The sequence below is a fragment of the Ascaphus truei genome, chromosome 9 (assembly GCF_040206685.1).
Source record: "Ascaphus truei isolate aAscTru1 chromosome 9, aAscTru1.hap1, whole genome shotgun sequence".
Taxonomy (NCBI): Eukaryota; Metazoa; Chordata; class Amphibia; order Anura; family Ascaphidae; genus Ascaphus; species Ascaphus truei.
Window position 1 is genome coordinate 60,388,592 of NC_134491.1, and position 19,856 is coordinate 60,408,447.

Consider the following 19,856-nt stretch of genomic DNA (forward strand, 5'->3'; position numbering starts at 1 on the left):
CAGACTTATTCAGTAATTGCTTGTTTTAACATTTTATTACAAAAATACACTGTTATACTTATTAACACTTAAGCAGAGAAAGAATCTCAAGCTTCAATTGACCTTCAACAATGACCCCTTGCAAGGGTTAATCCATTACACACAAATCTTAAAATGAATGGTTCTTCTATGCACGAAAGACGTACCTATAATCACAGTGGTATTTATATAAATACATAAATTAACAATGTATTAAGCATGTTTATGCCCAGATCACATACAAGTCATCGGCTACTGTTTGACAGAATGTAATGAGGTCATTATGTGAAATATATGAAATAACATATATTTTGTATATTGTTTACAGCTGCAAAACTGGGACAAACACCAGTTAGGATTTAGAAATTGGTTGATCACAGTATATTGTTTTCTTTACATCATATAAAAAGTGGGTCCGTTTATTGTTGTACCATTTTTGTAAGTGGAAGATTTAGTTTAATAACCCTTACTTTTGTCTTGTTATTATTTACATGTAATATGTAATAACATCAAACACTTGAGAAATACTGTATACTGTGCATAGCCATTAACACTTTAGCTCCCAGAGCTGCCAGCATTGTATTGATTTAAAGCCCTGTAATGCTGGAGGTGGCTACAGTGTATTGAGGAACAATATATCTATACACATGCAGAGGAGCAATGCATTGATGTACTACTGTGTGTATAATATATATATATATATATATATATATATATATATATATATATATATATATATATATATATATAAATAAAAAAGTGTATATATAGAAATATATATAATTGATTATAGTGGCACTCCATTCAAAATGGTGTACTACCCGAGTGCTTTAGCTGCCAAGAAATTGGATATAATGGAGAGTAATAGCGGCACACCAGGACAAGTTTCTCACTAAGGTCAACGTTTCGACTCTCCAAGTCTTCATAAAAGGCTCCTTAGAGAGTCGACATGTTGACCTTAGTAATACACTTTTTGCATGTTAGCACAAATTCTGGTGTGCCTGCAATCACTATCTATCCTATCTATCTATCTATCTATCTATCTATCTATCTATCTATCATATATATATATATATATTGTGTGTGTACAGAATGTTAACCCTATAAATACAAGTAAATCAGGCAACATTAAAACATGCAGCCTGTGTAAACATGAAAAAGACTTTCAGCCCCCACAGTGTGTTGAACTGGGGGACGTTTCTGCCCAGTGATCATCAAAGCTCAGTCTTTAGCCATTACTCAGTGTGATGAAGCTGCTCCCCCACGCTGGGGAAGTTTTTATTCTCATTCATTTGAATGAAGCTGAAGTCTTCTCCAGCACTGGGAAGACGCTCCACTGCACATAGAATAGAAGCCAGTTTCACATTCGGCTATCGCTGCTATTACTTCTTGGACATCAGATATTCCTCGATGTAATCGATGAAGATATCAAATTCTCCCATTGCTTTGTAGATTCCCTGCTCCTGCATCTGGGGGAACATGAAATATATCGGCGTGAGGCGAGACACACAGGCTCTCTCACTCATTGCCCAACTCTACACAGGGCTCAATGCTCACACATAATATCTCTCACAGTGTATTACACTATGTCATGAGATAGAATAATGTCACACTGTATTACACTGTCATGAGATAGAATAATGTCACACTGTATTACACTGTCATGAGATAGAATAATGTCACACTGTATTACACTGTCATGAGATAGAATAATATCACACTGTATTACACTGTCATGAGATAGAATAATATCACACTGTATTACACTGTCATGAGATAGAATAATGTCACACTGTATTACACTGTCATGAGATAGAATAATGTCACACAATATCACACTGTATTACACTGTCACGAGACAGAATAATGTCACACAATATCACACTGTATTACACTGTCACGAGACAGAATAATGTCACACTATCACACTGTATTACACTGTATTACACTATGTCATGAGACAGAATAATATCACACTGTATTACACTGTATTACACTGTCATGAGACAGAATAATGTCACACAATATCACACTGTATTACAGTGTCATGAGATAGAATAATATCACACAATGTCACACTGTATTACAGTGTCATGAGATAGAATAATATCACACAATGTCACACTGTATTACAGTGTCATGAGATAGAATAATATCACACAATGTCACACTGTATTACACTGTCATGAGATAGAATAATGTCACACAATATCACACAATATCACACTGTATTACACTGTCACGAGACAGAATAATGTCACACAATATCACACTGTATTACAGTGTCTTGAGATAGAATAATATCACACAGTTACAGTGTCTTATGAGAAATGTCGCGAGTCATAATATATACTGCATTGGTGTCATGAAATGTCACAAAATATATTAGTGTCATGAACTGTCACAAAATATCACTATTAAAATGTCATGAGATGTAATATGTCACAAAATATCACACTGTATTAGTGTTATATATATATATGTGTATATATGTATATAAATGGGAATATTACTGTATGCTCATTTGCATATCTTAGACAGGTCTGCAACCCTGCCTTTCACCATTATCAGTGCTTCCACTGCAGCAAGGGATTCTGGGAAATGACATGCAAATGAGCACACAGTGCCACCTTTTGCTTCAGAACCATATAACATGGTCCCCTGTAAGCTTATGCTTGCTGCATTTCACAACTTTGAGCACAGCCTGGGTTAAGATGCATGGCCAGTAAACCAGTAAAGTCAGTAAGCTTCATGTTGCAAAGCCAGTACAGTATAACCAACTCCACACTGATGAGACCCAATAAGGTCGAAACGGCTGTCTGTGGGTGGGTTTACTGGCTATGCATCTTAACCCAGGCTGTGCTCAAAGCTGTGACCATGCAGCAAGCATACGCTTACAGGGGACCATGTTATATACCTGTCTAAGACATGCAAATGAGCATAAAGTAATATTTCCATTTGATTATATATATATATATATATATATATATATATATATATATATATATACACACACAAACACACACACACACACACACACACACATACACACGTTAAGTTATGGTGGGTAAATAAAGTGACAAAAAAAACTCCACCGTAAAGCATATAGTAATTTCCCAGAATCCCTTGCTGCAGTGGAAGCACTGTATGCTGGGCGATAATGATGAAAGACAGGGTTGCAGACCTGTCTAAATAAGACATGCAAATGAGCATACAGTAATATCTCCATTATATATATATATATATATATATATATATATATATATATATATATATATATATATATATATATATAATGAGATGAGATGCACTAACCTTGCTGTATGTTTCTTTTATCGTTTTGATGGTCCTGCTTTTCTTATCACAAGGCAGAAACCGGTGCTGTGAAAGGGACATGAAAGAGACTTTATTATGAGCCGGGTCATCGCAAAATGAACATTGTCAGACAATCACAGCAGGATCAAGTGCCATTCTAATGTCTGTTACAATGAGACACCCCAGGTTAGTGTCTTCGTGCTGCAAAAAATGGAGAAAAGCCGGTTAAAAGCCCATCTCCGGATTTGTGGAACATCGTTCCATTTAGAAGCCATGGGATACATTTCTTTAATGAACTGTTTATTTTACACATTTTGCAGCCCTGGGCTGCAGGGGGGTACAGGAGTAAAATAACCTAAGCAAGATGCAAAATCGTAGTGCCTTATTGCTTTTACTGTAGCTGGAAACCTATCTAAGTATTCCAAAAAATTTGATAGGTCCCGTGGGGTCTCACCCCCCCCCCTACTGACTCAATGACATACAAACAGTATATTACATACTATATATATATATATATATATATATATATATATATATATATATATATATATATATATATATATATATATATATATATATATATATATATATATATATATAATTGGTCGACAAATCACCAAAAAATCTACTCGCCACCTAGTACCACACGTGTGCTGCTTGGGCCAATAGGAGCTCGCCACGATGTTAAATCCACTCGCCCGGGGCGAGCAAATGTATAGGTTTGTCGAACACTGTGTATATATATATATATATATATATATATATATATACATATATACACATATATATATATATATATGTGTATATATGTATATATATATATATATATATATATATATATATATATATATATATATATATATATATATATATATATATATATGCAAATATAGCTGTGTGCTCATCTGCATGTCTTAGGCAGGTCTGCAACCCCGCCTTTCCCCATTATCACCCAGCATACAGCACTTCCACTGCAGCAAGGGATTCTGGGAAATGACATGCAAATATATATATATATATATTTATGAATTTTGAACTATGAGGCCAAACCCCCAGAAAGTTCCTCCTTGGGTTTTTATATTTTGATTAAATTAGTTGTGGGTTTGCGAACAACACTTGCACAATTTTTTTTTTATCCTACTTTAATTTTATTTTTAGAATTTGTTTACAAAATCAAAACCCACGTTTTTTTTTTTTTTAATAACCAAAAGATCAGTAAATGTGCCCACCCTTAATATAAATAAATAGGTACATAGGATCCTTCTGTCTGTGTCACTCCCTAACTCCACCCATGACAATGAATATTTTGAATTTGGCTTCATGTGAGTCACTATTGAAATACAATTTCCTGGGGCTGCAGTATAATGAGCGCACATGCCATCCGGCCACACCTCACTCCGGGGCCGTGGGAGCCTCAGCCCATACTGGAGTCTGATTTCTATCGCGGGGAAGTTGAGGTTACACTTCTCATTCACCCTGAGTCACCTGGCTGGGCTGCGGAGCTCTCTCTGCAATAACGCCTTCTCTGGCAGGCTTATGAACTTGGCTGACACACAATGACTTAACAATGTGTCCAGTGAAGCACTGAAAGAAATGACAGTCATTCTCTGCTCTGACCAAGTGGCACAGGTAGTAAGGACAAGAGCATGTGTCACTGCGGAGCGACTTACCCCTGGGGGTCTGTCCCTTCTGCTGAAGACAAAGTGACAGACAGAAGGTAGCGATGAGCACCCAGTGTGCCCCACCGTGCAGGGACCTTAATGACTCTTGGAATCTGTCACTGCCACTAGTGGGTGACACAGGCAAAAGGGACCTATGCACATGGAGTGTGCCCCTTCTGACACCGTGACAGTGTGTTCCTCCTATTACAGGGTGTCACAGTGACACACAGAAGGCAGCGGTATAGGTACAAAGAACCTTAATGGCTCTTGGAGTTTGTCCCTGCCACAAGAGGGTGACACAGTGACCTGGACAGGAGGGAGCTATGCCCCCTGGAGTCTGCCCCTCCCACTGCAGAGTGACACAGACAGTGTAACAGTGACTCCCCCGCACACTCACGCAGCGCACACTCACGCAGCGCACACTCACACAGCGCACACTCACACAGCGCCTCAGTGTCTGCTTCAGGTCGAGCAGCTGGTTCCCCAGGAAGGCGACGTTCATTCTCACGGCTTTGCCGGTGTCACTGGCCCGCGGTAAGACATCCTCCAGGTAAAATCGGATCATTTCGGACACAGACTGGCACCCCATGGAGCCCTGCGGGAGCAAAGGACGAGTATCATTAACCTCTCCAGTGCCAGAGATGCCCACCATGCATTGTAAAGCCCCCCGGGCACAAAGGGGTTAACCCTTTTACAACCGAACTAGCAACAAAAGCTGCATGTAAAAATAAAATTGCCCCCCCCCCCTGATGGACCCCTCCCGTATCCATCACACTTGGATTTCTTATGTAAGAGTGTGTGTGTGTGTGTGTGTGTGTGTGTGTGTGTGTGTGTGTGTGTGTGTGTGTGTGTGTGTGTGTGTGTGTGTGTGTGTGTATGTGTGTGTGTATGTGTGTATGTATATGTACTGTATGTACTGTATGTGTGTGTGTGTGTGTGTGTGTGTGTGTGTGTGTGTGTGTATGTATATGTACTGTATGTACTGTGTGTGTGTGTGTGTGTGTGTGTGTATGTGTGTATGTGTGTATGTGTGTATGTGTGTATGTGTGTATGTGTGTATGTGTGTATGTGTGTATGTGTGTATGTGTGTATGTGTGTATGTGTGTATGTATGTACTCTTTAATTGTATTATTGTAACAGGAAGACGTGGTTACCTTGAAGTCCTGTAACAGATTATCTTGAAGTAATATTGTATTCAGTGCATCATCCTTCATTTGCTAGAAGAATAAACACAGTTGTTATTAGACAATTGATCAAACCAGCATCGCCGCTTCCATCATATTTATTATATTCTATGTCTGAATTAGAAACAAATCATTTGTTGCAGAAGGGGATCCCATGGAAGTCTATGGGGGAAATCATTTGTTGCAGAAGGGGATCCCGTGGAAGTCTATTGGGGGAAATCATTTGTTGCAGAAGGGGATCCCGTGGAAGTCTATTGGGGGAAATCATTTGTTGCAGAAGGGGATCCCGTGGAAGTCTATTGGGGGAAATCATTTGTTGCAGAAGGGGATCCCGTGGAAGTCTATTGGGGGAAATCATTTGTTGCAGAGGGAGATCCCACGGAACTCTGAGATCACATCATTTCTTGTATGAGTTAAAGGTCCCATTGAAACTTTGAGGGCACAGGATAGACTACATGACCAGGACACTTTGCTAGGACAAGAAAGACCCCTTCACAGCCACTTTCCGACACAGCCTCGGGGCACGTCGTGATCATATCCTTGTGGTGCTTTGTTTATGTAATATACTTCCTCACTGCATTAATCACAAGCAGGGAGCCACAGCCCTGCCTGCCAGACTAAGAAACCCGGTACTTCCTGCACTACAATAACTTGTATTCCTCACACTATTCTTTTTTCTGGTGTTTGAGTTGTTTGTATTAATGAGGAAGCTACAAGTATAAAGGCACCACATGCTGTGAGTTACTGCAGAAAGGCTCGAGGCAAGGATGGCCCATGAGGGCACTAAGGCATTGCAGGAGTTGGGCTACCAATGACCATGCAAGTAATGGATGGCATGGTAACCCACATTCCCACAATACGGTGCCTCAGTGTTATTACAAGGAATCTGGCAGTTCTCCACTGTAGCCCTGAGAATATTATATAACATCCCCATGGGGAAAATAGAAGATAATTAATGCACACTGTTTTTGCAAAAGTAAGACGGTAGCTTTAGGGAGCACACCTATTTGTATTGCATTATTTAGCCTTGCCTGGCAGGCTCCTCTGGCAGTGAAACAGTTAACGGTGCATAGATCCGCAAATAATATATCAGTAGACAGAGGGGGTGGCACTGTTTACTATCAAAAAATACTCTGCAGGAAGCCAAAGGAGCAGATGCTAAAAGCATTTCATGCTGATGAGTATCTGCATGTACATACAGCCCCTGAAGGATATTTCTCTTCACAGAACAAAAAAATAACAAACACACTGGAGATAACGACACATAAACCTTTGCCTGGTCTGCCATGCTGGATAATCATCAAAAGGGGAAATCTTTTTTTTTTTTTTTTCTATACCAGGTTCGTGTTGCAATGTGCTGGGGGAGGGGGAAGTAATTATTTTAGGGAATTCTACCCTCCATAATGTGTATTGCAATACAAAACTAATGTTACAGTTAACCTCTGCATGGCCAACTGCAGGCTGCTCTAGCCAAAAAAGAGTTAAAAGACCCAGTCCCTTCCCCGATCAGAGCCTGATAATGGCTTGAGACAGATATGCTTGTATAATTTGTGCATGTGCTGTAATTAATAACTTTGCTTTCCATTATCACTTTTCCCCCAATGGGACTCAAAGCGCATCACAACTACAGTATAGCACAGCACACAGGAATGCTACTGACACAGTCCCTGCCCAGATGAGCTTACAATCTGAGGCACAGGGAGATAAAGTGACTTGCCCAAGGTCACAAGGAGCTGACACAAAGAGCTGATCCAGGATTCCCCTGTTAGAGTCAGTGCCTTTACTCACTGAGCCACAGTGTAAAAAGCGTAAAAAGCATTGTTGTCTAATGCCAATGTCTATATATTTATGTTTTGCACATGGGTTAAGGGACTTTAAAATCCCACCTATGAGTGATTAGATTTCTGGGAAGGACTTCTGTATGAAATTCTTCTCCTAGGGAGCGGTATGCACGTAATGTGCTCCGTCCCAGATATGTACATGTTCTATGTAGCCTAAGGTCCCGTGCAGCTAAGTACAGCACAGGGATATTAACATTACATCCTCAGAAGGGTCTCGCCCAGAGTCATTGCAAGCAGCAACAGGTGCAAATACCTGCTGGAATTCTGGGCTGCGAAAACGAGTTAAATTCAACCAAGCAAGGTGATGCTTTTTATTTTGTTATGCACATAATCATGTTTTTTTTAAATACATGCTACAAATATCTACATTTTTGCAGCCACATAAGGGTTAACACCTGTTATAGTATCTGTTAGAGTGTAAGCTGTGGTAAAGAGAATTGTTGTCTACATTAATGTGCACCTATTGTATTAGAAGCTCCATGTATTAAATTGTCTGTTTTCTAAAGCTACAAGAAACATACAATTTAGTTTCTAGAAAAAACAGTGTGTGTGTGTGTGTGTATATATATATATTTTTTTTCAATACACTTGTTTGTTCAATTCTGGAGTGCTGCCTGCTGATTTCGTTTCCAAACGGTATCATATTGCTTCATTACAGGATCTACACCCACACCAGTGACTATTATTACAGAGTGCTTTTTGTTCTTTTTTCTATGTTATATATATATATATATATATATATATATATATATATATATATGTATGTATATATATATATATATATACGTGTATATATATATATATATATATATATACGTGTATATATATATATATACGTGTATATATATATATATATACGTGTATATATATATATATATATATATGTATGTGTATATATATATATATATATATATATATATATATATATATATATGTATGTGTATATATATATGTATGTATGTATGTGTATGTATATATACATATATATGAATATATATATATATATATATATATATATATATATATATATATATATATATATGTGTGTGTGTGTGTTAATGATAAAACATGAAATAATAGAATTAGCAACACCTGAATTAGATAGAAAAAGTTAGCGGAAGAATAACGGATATTGTAGCGTCTCCATACTCACAAAATAATTTTTAACCTTCTGGAAGCTGACTCGCAGTTCTCTGAGTTTGTCAGGGAATATGTGTAGCACCCGTAGGCAATGCCCCTCAATGTCCCCACTCTGACACATCAACCCCTGGCAGGTGAACATCAGCAGAGTCAGCAGGACGCAGAAATTCATCTTCCCAATGGGACCTTCAGTAGGCTCACAGTTCAGCAGATAAAGCTACATACAAAACCCACCTTTGTTGTCCTAGTTATATACTCAATCCAATTTCCTGTTTAAAAAAAAAATCAAACTAAATGTCAAAGCTTTTCCAGACAACACACTTCCTGGGTCACCCCCCTGAACATATTTCTTCACCCTTCCCCTCTGGCTTCTCTCCCTTTAAAATATTTTGCATGTTCTTGTAAATTACAGTTAACCGGTGTGGTTTGAAGTTTTTTTTTAGGGGCGGGAAACACAGAGCATCACAAAAATAAGCTGTTCCTAATATGAGGTTGCTATTTCACTTTTTTTTTTCACCCCCTTTTTTTTTTTAGCTGTGCTGGGTTATTTTTATCCTTGGGCGATTATTGTAAATATGATCAATATGTTACTTCCTACGTGAGATGTCGCTGTTCTGAATTGATGGCAGAAGTGGCAATTGTAGTCTCTATTCTTGAGAATTAGTAAAACAACAGTACTTTAGTTTTGAATCTGTTTTCAATGTACTGCAATAATGTCTCTGCTTGTGGGTACACTGAGAGAGCAAGGATGCTAATTTTTTGGTCATCTACTCTGTATTCACTGTAATAACAATCAAAACGTGATGAGTGCGCAGTGATCCTGGTTTCATTATGTGTACATTTCATCAAAATAATTGTCATTTTAAACTCTTAAAATTATTCAGCTGGTCAAGTTTTCACTTCTGGAGAATCCTCCAACATGCCCCAATTATAGGTATCTGTGCTGCATTTAATGCACTTACACTCACTGCTATCTCTGTGTGTGTTACAGTACATCTTATCAGTGGTGGATTTAAAATTTCGGCGCCCATAGGCACTTGTGTTTTTGCCGCCCGGACCGTCTCCTCCTTCTGCGGCGTCTAATGACGCTACGACGTCATGTGATGGCGCGTTTCCATGACAATGTGATGTCACGTTGTCGTGGCAACGGGTCACCATGTGTCTTCGCAGCGTCATTTGTATGTATGCATGTCTTTATTTATATAGCCCCATTAATGTACGTAGCGCTTCACGGCAGTATTTAAAAATATATATTTTTTGCATTATGTTCTTGTAAATTACATAGTTAATGGGTGTGGTTTTAAGTGTTGTTTTAGGGGTTATTTCACTTTTTTTCTGCCCCTTTGCTGTACTGGGTTATTTTTTATCCTTTGGGGTTTATTGTGAATATGATCAATATGTTACTTCCTACGTGAGATGTCGCTGTTCTGAATTTGTGGCAGAAGTGGCAATTGTAGTCTCTATTCTTGAGAATCAGTAAAACCTGAGAATGTTGAGTAACAATGACACGAGACATATTTCTGTTATACAAAGCTCTTAGCTGTACATCATCAACCAGGGAAAAGCCACATTCTTGCTTCACTAAGGTTCTGCGGTGCAAAAGCCTGGGTTATTCCTCCGAACCGCTGCCTTTTTGCATGTATACGTTGGAAGGGAGCATTTCAGTGACTCAGGAGTAACATTTGAAAAGTGTGTCCCCTTGCCTTGGATTTCTGCATTTCCTTCCTTCATTATAAACCCATGTAACGGCTGGACCCCCCTTGTCTGACCCACCCAATCTCACATTGGCCCGTGTGGTCTAACCGGTCCCCATTACAAGGTCGTGTATGGTGGTGCACCTGCAAGTAACAGGACTCCTGAGTCTCCCGCTTGGTGTTATAGAGGATATCATCAGGACAGGTATCTGAGGTAGTGGTTACGAGTCCAACTTACTTCATGTGCAGCGCCTCCAGCTCATCAGGATCTATCAGGACCCCACACAGTGGGGTTTTCTTTGAACATGGAATCTTTATTGTAAACTGGGATGTAGCAGACTTCCCCATGCAGCTGCTGGCTCTAGCCGCACATCTCTCCGTGCTGTCCCTTTGCCAGGTACGCCCTCCCGTATTGAAGTGGGATTCCCTTTCTCCTAGGGAGATCACCACTGCGCCAGGTCCCTGGACACAGTGTGGCTTAGACAGACTTGATTGGTCACTCTGCTACTGCTAGTTACAGCACTAGGGTCACAAAAGTATTCCTCCAACCGCTTCACACAACTGCTGGCTAACACTTGCAACTACTTTGCCACCAACACTAACTGACAGTGTTGTGCCCTTTATACCTCAGGGGGCAGGTGCATCTCTGATGTCACTATCCAGGGACTCAGAGCATACAGCCACTCCCTTCCTTACACAGGGCACCACACCAGGGTGTGAGGGAAAACCTCCATAACTACTGTTGGCAGGCCTGTATTTACCAGGACTTACTGCCAACAGGGAAGATGTACGCAGTCATTATTATGCATGGCTACATACTCCCCCTGGTTAATACCCACCGTCCCGGCTGGGACCTAAATTTGGTGTACCTTGCACCAGGAAACACTGCAAAAGAACACACAAATAACATGGCAAACATCATCACATTGACATAATAATGCAAGCCCATCTCACTCACTGACCAGCAGGGAGCGCTAACGAAAAAGCAGACCACTCTAATTTGGCACTCAATAGTAATGTCGAGGATCTGGCTTCTTCACCTCCCGCCCTGCGGCATCATGCACAGTCACGCTGTATTCCCGTGGTATCCCTCGCTCATTGCAATACACCACTTTGTGCATGTACACACTGCATCCTATCTTCCAGACCCGCATAAGTTGAGCTACCCTCTGCTCGGCCTGAATTCCTTTAATGGCTCCCCCTTTTTCTACGATATAGTGCTGGATATCGTTTTTAAGCCACCTCTCCCTATTCTCCTCTATCTATCTCATTAGAGGTTCCGGGACATACGGGTAATCAAGCCCATGCGACCTTCTGTATTTTGCCGCAATAGCCCGTTCAGCTCGGCAAGTCCTGGTCAACTTACTTTCGCCAGCCGCCCCGGGCAGCACCCATGACAGGGGCTCATCGGTCTCTACCGGGTCATCCAACCCTGCGGACCCCTTTGGGATAATAAGGCCTGCCTGGATACGATCCAACCTTACCCTTAGGGCCCTAAGGTATGCCTCGTCATCAAAGTCCCCGGCAGCCCACCAGTGATCAACCACCCCCTCCTTACGGTGCGGTGTTTCTAACGGTAACGCTTAGCACACTAGGACAATCACTGGATACCGACACTTGTCGGGACATCCTCCCTCCTCCCTCCGACCCATCATCCGAAGTTCCCCAGTCCAGGCTTCCAGTCCGATCCTCGGAAGGACCCCGTGACTCCCCGGACAACCCTAAGCTAGAACTGGACCCGAATGAAATAGTGACGGGGACAGGGGCTTTAGCTAGGGCCTTGGGGCTAACCTTGGGTGTGGATGGGGTTTGGGCACGGGACCGAACCGTAGGTATAGGCAGGGTTACGACCTGCTCCCCAGCAATACCTGTCTCGGCTTCGGCACAAAGTCTCTCTTTCTCACTGGCAGTGGGACTCTTCACTCTCCGACTCGAGCGCCCATTCCGTCTGGCAGTAGGTGAACGACTTCCGCTGCTCGACCGCAGAGGCGCGATCATCTCCCACTCGATGCCGCTCTGGTCATCCGGAATCAACTCCGCACACGCACGTGCTTCGACGCCATCTTGGGTTGGATCCCCAATCGGGATCTCTTCCTCCACGAGGACATCCGGCAACGCCCGTCTGCTGCGCGATCCAGTCTGGCTCTGGACTCGCTCCTCTTTCTCCTCCACCCCCTGGGTCTGCGACAGGCACTGTGTCATCTTAGTACCTCGCAGGGTCGGGGTGGATCGACCTCCTTCCGATCCACTAGTCACCACGGCAGTGGGACTCCGGCGATCGGGTGGTCGCGGTACTGGAGACACTCTACTCCGCGTCTCTACACCACGGGGAATGGCATCTCTCCATGGCGTACCAATAGTATGACAGTCTCTCTTTATGACCATCTTACTCGACAGCCTAGCACACTCCTCGTCCGAGGATTCTAACTTGCAATTCAGCCGAGGCATCCCAGTAGGAGACCGGCGATGGGCTCCTCGGTGATCACCTCTCCGATGGCTGGGTTTCTCCGTCGGGAGCACCGAACCTGACTCCTACTCCGCGGGACCTGCACTCTCATTCCATAGTGCTCCCGGCTGCTCGTCGATCGGCATCGGGACATTTCCTGCTACTCCCACCGCTTGTACCGGTACAAAAGTGGTCATGGGCCACATGTACTGCAGTCCACAGTGGGGGCATCGGGCCTCGCTGCCCACGGCTCCGCCTGGCAGTCGGCACTGCAGGCAAAGACACGCCACAGTCTCCACACCCTCTACCCGGATGATCAGGAAGCCTCCTGGAGCCGAGTAGGGATGAGTAGAGATCAACGGACCCTGGTCCACTTTATCAGCAACTGCAGCCATATTAACCAGCGGAGGCACTCGTTTCAGAGGTCTGTACTGGTCACTGGCTCTTCGCAACTGAAGGGCAGGGGCGGGTTTGGCAACCCCTCCTCCTTCTTTCTCCATCGATATCCGGTGGAACTGCAAACCACTCCCCCTGGTTGAAACTAGGGGGATGTCTCGTAGACTTGTAGGCTGACCCAGCACAGGTGCAGAGTGAGTCATAGTCCATGAGGGCGCGGCTCCAGCTTTCGCGCCAAACTCCCCCTCGGGGTGGAGTTTTCTCGTTGGCGCCAATCCTGGCCAACAATTAGCAAACTGCAAAGTTGCAAGACTTTCTGCAGCATGCCCACGCGGTGTCCCGGGAACGCGGGAACCGCCATTTTGGTAAGTATTGTCCTTTTTCCCATTGAAGGCAGCGTCTGGCTGTTTGTTAATTGGGGTATAACAAAGTCCATTTCGTTCCTCCCATCGGATAACACTGTCATGCTCATTATTCTCAGGGATACCATCCCGAGAACAAAAACATGATAAACACGGCTCAGCCACGGCTTTCACGCCATTCCACAACAAGCTCACAAAAGTCTCTTCTGTTGCTTGTTCTTCACCCACGCACAGTTCATATGCGTGTTCTTCCTCTGACCGCAATCCTGGACCTTCTGCTCTATGCAGATCCTCCATTCTTGTGGTTCTCTCTCCCCGCCATCCTGGACCTTCTACTCTGTGCAGATCGTCCATTCTAACGGTTCTCTCTCCCTGCCATTCTGGACCTTCTGCTCTGTGCAGATCCTCCATTTTGACGGTTCTCTCTCCCCGCCATCCTGGACCTTCTACTCTGTGCAGATCGTCCATTCTAACGGTTCTCTCTCCCTGCCATTCTGGACCTTTTGCTCTGTGCAGATCCTCCATTCTGACAGGTCTCTCTTGATCGTTGAACACTGATTTCCTGTACGTGGAGCTCCGCTCTGCGGGGCAGCTACCACATCCGTACAATAAACATGCCTTGTGCACCACCTTGTGTACCTAACGTAGATCTGACTCGTGTTTGCACTACCTCAGGCTAGGCTCACTCTTTCTGTGTCTACTGTAACACGTTCCTCCAGTCTGTGCTCCTTGGTAAGTGGTCTGGAATGGAGACTAGAGTACTCTGGCTCTTCCATGCAGTACTTTGGGCGTCGACCTACTTTTGGCTAGCCTAGTGCGGACCCTTCCAGAATTCCTGCCCTAAGTTACCAGTTTACCCCTTCAGGCGTCCCCCGCTAGCGCTACCTCAAGGCAACTAGAACAGCAATAGCCCCCGGCTCCAGACTCACTAACCCCTAACGGATCCCAAGGCGTCTTTGCGGCATGCAGCTCCAGCATCTCCCTGACTACCCCTGGCTCCGTCCCACGCAGCACAAAGTGGCAGCAGACACTTTCCCTGTTTCCTAATGTGTGCCTAGCAAAAGCCTGTCCTGTTAACAGGTATCTCAGCAGCGCCTCCAATTGTAACGGCTGGACCCCCCTTGTCTGACCCACCCAATCTCACATTGGCCCGTGTGGTCTAACCTGTCCCCATTACAAGGTCGTGTATGGTGGTGCACCTGCAAGTAACAGGACTCCTGAGTCTCCCGCTTGGTGTTATAGAGGATATCATCAGGACAGGTATCTGAGGTAGTGGTTACGAGTCCAACTTACTTCATGTGCAGCGCCTCCACCTCATCAGGATCTATGCTTCCGCAAGGAGATTGTCCTGGTGAGGAACTCCTTCTCGGTGGTGACTGCCACTGCAGAGTAATCTCACACTCACACAGTGGGGTTTTCTTTGAACATGGAATCTTTATTGTAAACTGGGATGTAGCAGACTGCCCCATGCAGCTGCCGGCTCTAGCCGCACATCTCTCCGTGCTGTCCCTTTGCCAGGTACGCTCTCCCGTATTGAAGTGGGATTCCCTTTCTCCTAGGGAGATCACCACTGCGCCAGGTCCCTGGACACAGTGTGGCTTAGACAGACTTGCTTGGTCACTCTGCTACCGCTAGTTACAGCACTAGGGTCACAAAAGTATTCCTCCAACCGCTTCACACAACTGCTGGCTAACACTTGCAACTACTTTGCCACCAATACTAACTGACAGTGTTGTGCCCTTTATACCTTAGGGGGCAGGTGCATCTCTGATGTCACTATCCAGGGACTCAGAGCATACAGCCACTCCCTTCCTTACACAGGGCACCACACCAGGGTGTGAGGGAAAACCTCCATAACTACTGTTGGCAGGCCTGTATTTACCAGGACTTACTGCCAACAGGGAAGATGTATGCAGTCATTATTATGCATGGCTACACCCATATTATCCTTTCTGCTCCACAAATGTTAGGTTTTGGGGGAATAAAGTAGGTTAGGGAAGGAGGTAATGTGACATATTTACTAAGCGACGTAAGCCATAAGACATTTTCCAGCACCGAAAGATACTGCCCATACACTTGAATGGTCCATTATGAATCTAACTGTTTAACTTTGACCTTACACAAACTGTAGGGTTGCTAGGTGTCCGGTATTGAACCGGGCTGTCCTGTATAGGAACACTCTGTCTAGTATAAAATGAGAGATAATACTGGACATGTATGTGTATACCAGTATTACCTCTCTGGACACAGTGACCTGACCGGCTTGAGGGGCCGCTGCATTTCCCAGAGTAGGGAGAGAGCAGAGCTGTTGCTGGGGGGCTGGGCAGCTTCCTCCATCCTGATTGGCTGTGTTACCCAGCAGCCAATCAGGATGAGGTGTCAGGAGTCCGGGGGTGGGCAAAGGAGAGGAGGAAACAACAAGGAGCGGAGAGAGAGGTGTGTGTGTCTTGAACGCATCACACCATTCACCATTGTCCAGTATGTTTGGAGAAGCCACCATGCAACCCTACTTACACACATCCAGACACCACAAAACAGTGGTGTATCAACAAACAGAAACGTGTCCTTTGGCACGCAGAATATGAATGGCAGCATCTCTGCTTGTGGCTGTGTCAAATGTCAAAGATTATTAGGGCCTTTTTCTATATAGTCTGAAGCGGCCATTTGGGTGATTTTCCAATGAAAATCCCCATTAAAGTCAATAGCGATTTTAGGACAACAATGTCTCAAAGGGCCACTTCGGACTGTCTAGCATTAACCCGTAATCAAGTATCGTTTGGAGAGTGTGATATGTACGACTGTAATATGTGCATTATTGAACTTGTCGTACTGACGCACTCACAGAATATACTTTGAAAAACCCAGGTGCCCTCAACTCCAGTTCAAGCCCCCCCAACAGGTCAGGTTTTCAGGATATCCCTGCTTCAGCACAGGTGGCTCAATCAGGCTCAGTCTGAGTATAAAAGACAGCTGGGGCTGAATGAGCCACCTGTGCTGAAGCAGGAATAGCCTGAAAACCTGACCTGTTGGGGATGCTTGAGAACTGGAGTTGAGCCCCCCCACATTAACACACACACATTAAAAACATTTTTGACATTTTTTTGTGCATACAAATTGTAGTTTTAAAAATGAGCACAAACATTCAGGAACTATCGTATCTACAATATGAAGGGCGTTCTGTGACTTCATACATATATGACACATACGCCACGATCCTCAAAAAGGTGCTAATCTTTAGCATGTTTTTACTCCCATTCATATGTATCTGGGCCATAGTTTTTTTTTTTTATTACTTTTGACTCATTGCGTCACGGTGAACACCTGAATGAAACAATTTGAATTTTAAAAAATGATGTGTATTTAAAAAAAATGCATACCTGATATTAGTAAATATAAATGATTAGTGTCATATTTAAAATAGTCATACTGTGAAAATAACCTATTTTGGTAACCTATATAATGGAACATCCATGCTGCGTCAAATACCATTTTGGTTGATACATAGCAAATTCATTTTTGCCCTAATAATATAAACAGACTTTTTCGGGTTCATGCCAGTCCACGTTGGATAACTATTTTGACGCGGGTTCAACTATTTTTTTCTGGTGCACAGATACAACTGTTTTTAGTACATGCAATTTGCATGTGTACGCCAAAATTGGCATTGGTGACTCTTAATACATGTGTAGACCCCTAGGAAACATGCCTCTAATGCAAGGGGTGCGCAAACTTTTAATTTGTCTGCGCCCCCCTAACTGTTGTGCCCCAACCCCCCCTTACCTTTTCTCCAGCGCTTCTGACGTCACAACGTCATGTGACCCCGCAGCGTCAATTGACGCTATGAGGACGCGTCACCGGAGACAAGGTAAGGGATTTAAAGAGGCATGGCGCACTACCCCAGCATTTAATTTAAATGTCACGAGGAAGAGCCCAGGGCCTCTGTAAGCACCCCCCCAGAATGTCACTTCCCTCCCCCATGGGGCACCCCCCCCCCCCCAATTTGCGCACCCCTGCTCTAATTCATAGCAGTGAAGGGGTTAGGTTACATAAGACGGGGGCCCCGGCCTAGGTTAGAATGGAATTTCCTCACACATGGAATCCCCACAGTAAGTAAGTAAATAGTAAATCACAGTAAATCCCCAATAAGTAAATAAATAAGTACTGATATAGGCATGGGCGTCCGCAGAAATTTTTTCAGGGGGGGGGGCATAATTTATAACCGCAGCGCAATGGCGGTCCCGGCTGCGGCACAGATTGGTCCCGACTTGGGAGTGAGACGGCTTTCATTGGTAGGTAGTGTTACCAATGAGAGCCGCATCCCTCCCGAGTGCTACCAATGACAGTGCGCTGCGCTTCCTCCTGCGTAGCAGCATAGGCTAGCCTACAACCAGCTGCCTGCCGCGGCGCCAGGGGCACCCACCCACCTCCGTCCCGGTCCACCCACCGCCATCCCGGTCCACCCAGAGCCTGTTTTTGGCATTTATAGCGCCGTAAACGTACTGTACGGCGACATAAATGCCAAAAACAGCCCAGGAGTGCGAGTGATCCAGGCAGAGCCACCAACAGAAATCATGGGGCCCAGGACAAATGAAAGGAGCAGGCCCCCCCCCCGAACCCATAGCGCCCCCCCCCGAACCCATAGCGCCCCCCCCCGAACCCATAGCGCACCTACCACGAAAAAATATCTTTTAGAGCGCAACTTTTACTTAACTGTTTTCTTATTGTGATACAGAATAAAACATTACAATGCAACCTGTTTATTTTTATGTTTTCAACAAAAGACATGTGTCTGCCTGCCTGGGTGGGTGAGTGGGTGAATGACAGTAGAATGACAGTGGGTGAGGGGGTGAATGACAGTGGGTGGGTGAATGACGGTTGGGTGAATGACGGTTGAATGACGGTGGGTGGGATAATGACGGTAGGTGGGTGGATGAATGATGGTTGGTGGGTGGTTGAATCACAGTGAGTGAGTGGGTGGATGGGTGAATGACAGTGGGTGAATGACAGTGGGTGGGTGGGTGAATGTTGAATGTGGGTGGGTGAATGATGGTGGGAGAGAGTGACTGGGTGACAGTGACTGGGTGGGTGGGTGACAGTGACTGGGTGGGTGGGAGACAGTGACTGAGTGAGTGACAGTGACTGGGTGGGTGACAGTGACAGTGGTTGACGTTGACAGTGGGTAATGGTGACAGTGGGTAACGATGACAGTGACAGTGGGTGACGGTGACAGTGGGTTATGGTGACAGTGACTGGGTGGGGTGACTTACCTTGACCGGGTGGGTGCAGCTTGTCGCCGGACGCTTCCCCCTCCTGCCCCCGCTATACCCGCGGCAGCTGCCAGGGACGGGATGTGGGCTTGGGGAGGGGGCGCGGGAGGAGGGCTCGGGAGGGGCACGGGAGGTGGGCTCGGGGGAGGGGAGGCAAGGCCACGGGAGGTGGGCCGGGGGGCACGTGGGAGGTGGGTGCGCGGGAAGCTGGCCAAGGGGGGAAGCGGGCCGCAGAGGAGCTGGTACTTCCCCCTCCATCCCACGTTGGGAGCGAGGCCGCAGAGGAGCTTGGCTTGTACTTCCCCCTCCGTCCCACTTTGGGAGCGGGGGGAAGCGGCCCTGCTTGCCCTGCGCATGCGCGCCGGGACAGCGGGGAATCGGCGCCATTTTTTTAAACTTTTTTTTTTTAAATTTATTTAATTAACTGGTGCCCGGCCGCGCAGGGGGCCCGGCCTGACCCACGGGGCCCAGCCTGACCCACGGGGCCCGGGAAGCAGTACCCTGGGCCCCCCCTGTTTGCGGCCCTGGATCC

General features: G+C 44.8%; 1 protein-coding gene across 1 annotated transcript; it reads right to left on the minus strand.

Annotated features, from left to right (window-relative positions):
* Positions 1-821: 821 nt before the first annotated feature.
* On the minus strand, positions 822-9,331 carry IL10 (interleukin 10). The gene is made up of 5 exons (XM_075613120.1): positions 9,173-9,331; positions 6,149-6,211; positions 5,437-5,589; positions 3,334-3,399; positions 822-1,487 (listed from the first exon to the last, which is right to left on the minus strand). Exons 1-5 carry the CDS (start codon positions 9,329-9,331, stop codon positions 1,401-1,403), a joined length of 528 nt encoding a protein of 175 aa, XP_075469235.1. The 3' UTR covers positions 822-1,400.
* Positions 9,332-19,856: the final 10,525 nt, after the last annotated feature.

Excerpts from the sequence above, each read along its gene's own strand:
- IL10 (XM_075613120.1), bottom strand. The coding sequence starts at position 9,331 with ATGAATTTCTGCGTCCTGCTGACTCTGCTGATGTTCACCTGCCAGGGG. Across the intron at positions 6,212-9,172 it reads AGAAGGTTAAAAATTATTTT|CAAATGAAGGATGATGCACT; the intron begins GTGAGTATGGAG and ends TTATTCTTCTAG. Across the intron at positions 1,488-3,333 it reads TAAAAGAAACATACAGCAAG|ATGCAGGAGCAGGGAATCTA; the intron begins GTTAGTGCATCT and ends ATGTTCCCCCAG.